The 8,621-nt window shown below is 39.1% G+C and overlaps 1 protein-coding gene across 3 annotated transcripts; it reads left to right on the top strand.

Moving 5' to 3' along the window:
- The first annotated feature begins 489 nt into the window (after positions 1–489).
- On the top strand, positions 490–7,082 carry LOC131006133 (uncharacterized). 3 transcript variants are annotated; one of them, XR_009095421.1, is made up of 5 exons: positions 490–716; positions 795–1,200; positions 3,790–6,017; positions 6,142–6,170; positions 6,711–7,082. XR_009095421.1 is itself a non-coding variant. In XM_057933299.1 (5 exons), the coding sequence occupies exons 3-5, from the start codon at positions 5,269–5,271 to the stop codon at positions 6,824–6,826; spliced, it is 906 nt and encodes a 301-aa protein (XP_057789282.1). In that variant the 5' UTR covers positions 493–716; positions 795–1,200; positions 3,790–5,268; the 3' UTR covers positions 6,827–7,082. The 3 variants fall into 3 exon arrangements, 2 of the variants coding, with proteins under 2 accessions (XP_057789282.1, XP_057789283.1); XM_057933299.1 differs by having other exon boundaries at positions 493–716; positions 6,699–7,082; XM_057933300.1 differs by having other exon boundaries at positions 494–716.
- The last annotated feature ends 1,539 nt before the right edge of the window (positions 7,083–8,621 follow it).

Genomic DNA, 8,621 nt, shown 5'->3' with positions numbered 1-8,621 from the left:
CTCAATTGTGTGGCTTTTCTCATTCCAATCCAACCCACAAAAATATTTTGAAATGATACACCACCAATCACATGCAAAGGAAACAAGAAATTGCATGTGGGCCAATATTGGAATATTAACATATTATGTGCTTCAAAAATATAAAAACACCATAATAAAATATGAAGTTAATTAAGGAAGTCTGCTTATCTGAGTCGCCTGTAGAATTTTAATTTCTAGTGGAGCAGACTGACTTTAAGATGTACTCCCTCCGTCCCTACTCCAATAGTCCCATTTTTCTTTTCGTGACGTCCCACTCCAATAGTCCAATTTCTATTTTTGGTAATAAAATGGGACTATCGGACTGGGACGTCAACTGAGGGAGTATGGCTTTTCTCACTCCAATCCAATCTACATTAATATATGTTTTAATAACACACCAATCAATCACATGCAAAGGAAACAAGAAAATTAATTGCAAGTGGCCCAATATTGAAATTTCCCATTTCATAACCATGCATCTACAAAATCATAAAGTAGTAGGTGTGAAATTAATGGCACATTATCTGATTTCCACCAAACTCTGTAAATGGCAATGGCTGCAAGATTGAGTGGAGTCATTTCTTGCAATTGAAAATCAAGACAAGAAGCTAAGAGAGGAAAAGAGAAGTTGTTCTGCTTTGACTTACTCTTTCTTGTTACTCACTCGATCCAAAAACCGACCTTAATTCTTCATAGTATGTCCATTTTCATTATTTTCAAGAATTTTATAACTCAGCAGCTAGCTATGATTTAATTTATTCTAATTTTTACAGGCAATCGAAATTCATTCCTCCCGCCGCCGCCGCCACAACCAGATCTAGAGAATGACGGCATACGGCGCAGTGAATTCTCTGAGGAATACACTTGATTACATTTTCCATTCTTCTCATTCTAGCCTTGTGGGGTCCTCTCCATATATCTTACATTCTCCATTGCAAGCTATTCTGGAAAAATTGGACAGCACAAGCACAAGCAAGAGCAGGAAGAAGGTGAATGCTTTGGATGGAAGAATCAAAGACTTGATTTGGGAATTCGAGGGACATATTGGAATCCCTTCTCTATCAACAGATTCTTTCACAAGGCTTATTGGAATCTCCTCCCTCACAGCCACAGATTGTAAGAAACTTCGACATGGCAAAGAATAATGAATGAATCTCATGTTACTTCCTTGATGGAGAGGTGTGTTAAAATATGATATCGTCATAGTAAGAGAGAATGATAGATGGAATTGTGTTTCTTGTATTTCTTGATATTTTCTGCTGATACACTTATCCCATATAGTGTTTGAAGGGAGATTCATATTTAATATTGCTGATACAAAGTCATATAAGGATCCCTTTGATTAAGGGATCCTTGGTTTTCTTTTGACTAACTTTGTATTTATTTCTTGCTGCTTTTACTGACTTCTTATTCTCAACACTCCCCCTCAAGTTGAGTGACGGGATTTCCGATACTCAACTTGGAAAGAACTTCTGAAAAACTTTTGAAGTCCACAGCCTTGGTTAGGATATCAGCGAGCTGATCTTCGGACCTCACAAACGGGAGCTCCACAATCTTTTCCTCAATCTTTTCCTTGATAAAGTGCCTGTCCACTTCGACATGTTTAGTTCTATCATGTTGAACTGGGTTCTCAGATATGCTGATGGCAGCCTTGTTGTCGCAGTACATTTGGCACGTCTTTGTTGGGTGAAGGCCTAATTCCATCAACAATCTTCTTAGCCAAAGGACTTCGGTTAACCCACTCTTGATTCCTCTGAATTCTGATTCTGCACTTGAGAGTGCAACCACCTTTTGTTTCTTGCTTCTCCATGAGACAAGATTTCCTCCCACAGATGCAAAGTATCCAGCTGTTGACTTTCTGTCATTCGGATTTCCTGCCCAGTCAGCATCGGTGTAAGCTTGTATCTCAAGGTGTCCAATCTTTTTGAACAATATTCCATAGTCAAAAGTCTTCTTCAAGTATCTTACAATTCTGAGCGCAGCTTCCATATGGTCGGCTTGTGGTTGGTGCATAAACTGACTCACAACTCCAACAGCATACGCAATATCAGGTCGAGTATGGGAAAGATAGATGGGTTTCCCTACCAAACGTTGATATTTTCCTCGATCCGCCAATTCAGCTCCCTTCACAATCTGTAGCCCATGGTTGACAGCCATAGGTGTCTCAGTTGGCTTGCAATTTAACATCCCTGTTTCTGCAAGAAGATCAAGAGTATACTTCTTCTGACTGATAAATATCCCTTTCTTTGATCTGAGTACTTCGATTCCGAGAAAGTACTTCAGTCTCCCAAGGTCCTTCATTTCGAACTCCTTGAAGAGATTTTCTTTCAACTTCTGAATTTCTTCTAAGTCATCTCCTGTTATGATCATGTCATCAACGTAAATGACTAAGCAAGAAATAAGATCACCTCGTTTCTTCAAGAATAAGGTGTGATCTGAATTGCTTTGCTGGTACCCGAACTTCTTCATAGCTGTGGTGAATCTTCCAAACCAAGCTCTGGGAGACTGTTTGAGTCCATATAAAGTCTTTTTTTAATATGCATACCTCCCCTTCTTTGAACTCATCTGAAAAACCTTGGGGTGCTTCCATGTATACCTCCCGTTCTTCTTCAAGCTCACCATGAAGAAAGGTATTTGTAACATCAAACTGATGAAGATCCCAATCCTTGTTTGCAGCAATGGAGAGAAGCACCCTGACGGTGTTCATTTTTGTAAATAAAGGGTGGGGTATCTTTTGCAAATAAAGAGAAGAATGAGGGTTTAGTGTGAAAACACCAAACCCTATACCTAATTTCCTTCCTCTCACTTCTCCCCTCCCTTCTCCATCCGCCTCCCTCTCACTTTTCCCCTCCCTTCTCCATCCGCCTCCCTTCTCCACCACGCTCACGCTGCCGCACTTCACCGATGAGGGCTGATTCGTCAGGAGCACCACCCGAGCGCCGGCCCACGGACCACACGGTGGCGACGGGGGCTGAGATGAGCTGCGTCGTGGCCGAGCAGGTCTGGTTGAGGCCCACGGCGTGGGTGTGGTAGCGGGCCACGTTGTTGGGGACTTGATGAGCGGCCGTCGCGTGGCGGTAAGGCTGTTTATAGGCGGTGGCGGCGGTTGGTGTTTCGGTGAATCGTTGAAGTAGGAGGGAGGATTTTTGAAGATCCGAAGGCATTTTGGATTTTGATGTGTTTTTGTGTTTTGGATGGCGTCCACGGTGGAGAAACCTCCCGGGCCGGCGGAGGCGATCAGGAGGTCGCGCCCCACGCCGCCCAGATTTCCTCCACCACTGTGCTGAGGGCCGGTGGGAAGGAGGTGGGGCTCGCAAAGACGGACAAAATTTGATTGCAGATTTGGGCGGCCAGACCCGCTGATTCGGAAGCCTCGACTTTAGCCATTCAACTCAACTGTCTTTCTCTTTCTGACATTTTTTTTTTTTTTAAAGAAGAAAAAGGCTATTGCTGCCTTGATTGTTTTGAGGTATTTGGAACCGTGATGAATGATTTCTGAGTTCCAGAATCATGCCTGCTCTGATACCATGTTAAAATATGATATCGTCATAGTAAGAGAGAATGATAGATGGAATTGTGTTTCTTGTATTTCTTGATATTTTCTGCTGATACACTTCTCCCATTTATAGTGTTTGAAGGGAGATCATATTTAATATTGCTGATACAAAGTCATATAAGGATCCCTTTGATTAAGGGATCCTTGGTTTTCTTTTGACTAACTTTGTTTATTTCTTGCTGCTTTTACTGACTTCTTATTCTCAACAAGAGGCTCAAGGAAATGGAGGAGGAATACGTTTATGAAGTAGACAATATGCCTGAAGACGACGACGAGGTTGAATCCATTTCCACAAGAAGTGGGACCAAGCCCAAGATGATTAGATTATCGAATACATTTCAACACCTCAAAGGGCAAGTTATGAAAAATGAGTATGAGCATTATATCTTCGCACTCGTTGGAACTGCAGGTGTTGGGAAGACTACTCTTGCTGAGACACTTTTTGACGATCCAGATATCTTGGGCCATTTTGAGCATCGTGCATGGGTCACTGTAGGCAGAAAATCTCAATCCGATGATGTTTTAAGAAGCATTCTAACTCAAATGTCTGGAATCACACAAGGAAAGAAATGCCTCATTGTGCTCGATGATGTATGGGAGGGACAGACATTGAAGTCCTTGATGATTTCCTTATCGAACATGCTTGATGCATCAATTCATATCTTGGTTACTACTCGAGACAGTAACGTATTTTTCTCGAGGTCTTTCCTTTATACGATATTCGTGCCGTTTTTGAATGAGGAAGAAAGTAAAGAGCTACTATGCGAGAAGGTGTTTGGTGAAAAGGATTGCCCTTTTCAGCTTGACAAGGCTGTTACCAAAATTGCCAAGAAATGTGAAGGTCTTCCTCTCATGATAGTCACAGTGGCGGACATCCTATCAAAATCCCAGAATACCGACCCAAAATACTGGGACGATGTAGCAGAAATGAGGAATTCAGTCTTCACGGATGCATATAATGAGATATCAAAGGTACTTTTCCCAAGTTACGACTACTTACCTCAATATCTTAAAATGCCTTTTCTGTATCTGGGAGTCTTCCCTCCCGATTATGACATCCCTCTTTCCAAGATGAGGAATATGTTGGCCACTGAGGGATGGTTTCATAGAGGTTCTGTCTGGGAATGTTTGGACGAGCTTTGTACTCATAGGAATCTTGCTTTATCCAACCATAGTACTGGGCATATTAGTTATGCCATTCCCAAGATTAAAACTTGCCGGTTTCATTCCTCGTGGCGGTACGTGTGTAGAGGAGAGGCTCGGAAGAACAAGTTTTATCATGTCTTGAAAAAGCTTGTTGATGGCTTAGAAGATGATGTAGAAGGTCAGCGTTGCTTGTGTCTTGAAAATAACCTTTTATTTGGCATCAAAGAATTTTGCACCTCGGTGAGATTGAACTGTGCATCCTCTGCACGTTCTCTCCTTTTTTATGGTCCATACCAACAATATCCGGTCTCAATAGGTGATGATTTCAAGTTGCTTGGAAAACTAGATGCTCTTATCTGCGTTTGTACACTTTCCCTACAGAGATTCTGACACTAGTCCTACTAAAGTACCTTGCTCTAACTTGCAACGGAGAACTCCCAACAACCATATCCAAACTTTTCAACCTTCGTGTCTTGATTGTCCATCCGCATAGCAACATTAGAATTTGTAGAGCTCCATCGTATGTACCAATACAAATATGGGATATGAAAGAGTTAGAGCATATCGAGATATTGGGGAAGAGCCTTGTAGCTCCATCTCATTCTGCTTGTTTGGAAATTCTCTCAACACTTGTAGGTGTGAATGCCAACACTTGCACTATCCTGGAGCTTTCCAGAAAAGTTCCTTGCATAAGGAAATTTGGAGTTCAAATCGAGCTAACGCCTTATGATGATCATAATGACCTTATCAATTGCTTTGGTTGTGTTTCAACACTTGAAAGTTTGAAGACACTGAAATGTAGCATCATAAATCCTGTGGTTAAGTACGATTATGCGTTTCCTAGTTCATCGATGATGTTTCCAAGTGGATTGAGAAAGTTACATTTGAGTGGCATGGGTTTTCCTTGGGAATACATGGATGTAATTGGCTCTTTGCCATATCTTAAAGTGCTCAAATTGCGAGCCTACGCCTTTCTGGGTTCAAAGTGGGAAGCGCGAGATGGAAGTTTTCTGAAACTTGAGTTTCTTCTAATTGAAGACAGTGATTTGGTGCAATGGAAACCAAGTTCTGGAAGCTTCCCTGAGCTTAGACACCTAAGCATGAAACATTGCTACAAACTAGAAGAGATCCACCGGCTTTCTCATTGTACATGCGGAGGAAATATTGAGTTAGTGAACTGCAATCCTAAAGCTTTGAATTGTGCTGAGCTATTACAACCGTGTCCAATGACTTGGGTTGATGTTACTGCCATTTATTCTTTTGACGAGAAACCCATTACTATCATGTTTACGAGGTTAGTCTCGCAACTGCCCATCAATTCATGTCCTACTCTTAATATATATTTCACGTTAATATTGCTTGATCATCGTCGGAATATTTATATATTCTCACACACTATATTATCTATAAATTTTCAGGTATGGGTCTAAAGAAGAGACATGGAAAGGTGAGACACCATATTATGAATTGTGACTTATTTTGGATTGTGTTGAGGATTATAAGCTCCGACTGAATTATGTATGGAATGAAAACTGTAGTAGCTTTGTTTTGGTATCACATGTCGTCATTAGGTTTAATTAACTACTCCCTCCGTCCCATGAAGCAAGACCAAGTTCTTTTCAGCACGGGAATTAAGAAATTGATTTTGTGTGTTAAGCGTGGTTGGTGAAAAAGTGAATAAATAGTAAATTTTTTGCTACTTTTAGAAACTGGTCTTGCTTCGTGGGACAGACCAAAAAGGAAACTTGGTCTTGCTTCATGGGACGGAGGGAGTATCAATTATGATAATAATCAAATGAGTGGATATTTTTGAATCACATTCTGTTTCTGGTTCTGTGAATTTTGTCCATCGCTTTTTTTTGAGCAATTGAATTTGTGCCCATCTTAGTATGAGAATTTCATGATACACCTAAAGAATTTCATGTGTTTGTTTTGGATGATGGTTTAGATATAAAAGAATTGAGTAATTTTTCAGCTCGTGATGCAGATGTTGATGAAGATTCCTTCCGAGTTAGAGTTGTTCTGAGCTTGGGTCTGTGCTTATATGAGCTCGACTCATTTATCGTACTTTTGCTGTTGGTTTCATGGGGTTTACCGCGCTAAGGGGATTCGAACCCAAGATCTTCGGGTTTAGGCATTAACCATTCTACTGTTTGACCTGCACACATAACTTACCTCTTTTAGTTTGTGTCTGCTGGTGTTTATGCAACTTTGATGAGTATCTTATTTTGTCTACATAAATGATAAAGGATTACTTAGTCGTCTATGATCGAAGAGGGGTTTTGCGCGTTTCTTAGGCGGTCTCCGCTTGGGCAGCTTCTGCCGGCGTTCAGCCGGCGCCCATCCCGTCATTCGGGATTGGGCTCCGGAAATGTAAATATAATTTGTTTTACAACTTCTGGATTATAAACTCGTGACAACTTATAAATTGTAAATATAAGCTCCAGTGATTTATATAAATAAGTTCAGATAAACCTTAATTTATTCTTTTATAATCTTTTTGCAACAACAATCATTTTACAAAAACAATCTAATATAATTTGTTATCTATCATATATCCTCCTTCCAATACATTTTTTTTTTGTCAATTTCTTTCTCAGCTAAGATTCTCTCCCTAGCTCACAATCTTTCTCTAGTTTGTAACAAGCTCAATTATTCAAATATTTTGACAAATTATAAACTCTCAAAATATCTTATAAATATCTCATGAGCTGCTGACAAATTCCCCCTAAATTCTTCTTACCAAATCAGTCAGTAGATTGGGATTTGCAGGGTGTTGGTCGGAATTGTGTTGGGCCTTCGTATTGGTAATGTTGGCTACATTGCTGGGCCCTCAGTGATGGGCCTTTTCTAGGCCTTGCATCTCTTTGTTTATTATTCAGATTTCGGCCTGGATTGTTTTTTATGGTGTTTCTCCATTTAAGCTTATTCTTTGGTAATAAATTTATCAGTAAAAAATAAGAGAAAAGAAAATATAGGAAAATTTTATCATATTTTAGTGGTTCTCACTTTTTTTTGTCTCATGTCTCTATTTGGTGGCAAAAATTTATGAAGAGAGAGAGGAGAGAGAGAAAAGAAATTGAGAAAAGAGAAATAAGAGAGATGAGTTAAATGTATAAGTTTTTATAAAAAATTGAAAGATCTTAAAGTATATAACATAAAAAAAATTGTTAAAAAAAATATAAAAAAATATTATCACACCTATAACTTGTGATAGTATTATCATAGATTGAGTGAAAAGATGGGAAAATGAACTACCTGTGAAAATTTTTCCTCCTGCTCGAGGAAAAAATTTTCCAACAAAGAAACGTATAAAAAGAGTGGAAAAGGGAGGGAAATATATATATATATATATTACACCATTTTCCATCGAGAGATGCTCACACTTAGATACTAACCCGCACCCTGATTCGAATCCGTATTCTGACCCGAATCGTATGAATAACAGTTTATCGGTACAGGTCAACCCGATTGTACGGTACACCAGATTGTACCTAAATTTTTGTGTTCCATCATAAGAGAACACACAATCAGGTATTCTCTTTGTTTTAGGTTATTTTAGTTCGGATAAATTGATGATGGTCAATACAATATTAATGCAATGCAATATTTGATTATCCCCAACTTCTGTCAATTTTTATGTAACCATTCTCAATATTAATTATAACACATCACAACTTAAAATAATAACTATAACATTTTTTTCTCTATTATCAAACACTTTACAATTTTTCCTTAAAATTCGTGTCGTCGCCCGATCAATTTTTTTATTTTTTTTTATACATGTTAATTTCGCTCGGTCATGATGTGTAATTTCAAATAATTATTTCAAGACTTGACCCGTTTTCCTTACTAAAAATTGATAAAATCATCAGGTGAAATCTCGTCGGATCATTAT

The sequence above is a fragment of the Salvia miltiorrhiza genome, chromosome 1 (assembly GCF_028751815.1).
Source record: "Salvia miltiorrhiza cultivar Shanhuang (shh) chromosome 1, IMPLAD_Smil_shh, whole genome shotgun sequence".
Lineage (NCBI taxonomy): Eukaryota > Viridiplantae > Streptophyta > Magnoliopsida > Lamiales > Lamiaceae > Salvia > Salvia miltiorrhiza.
This window is presented reverse-complemented; position numbering and strand designations above follow the sequence as displayed.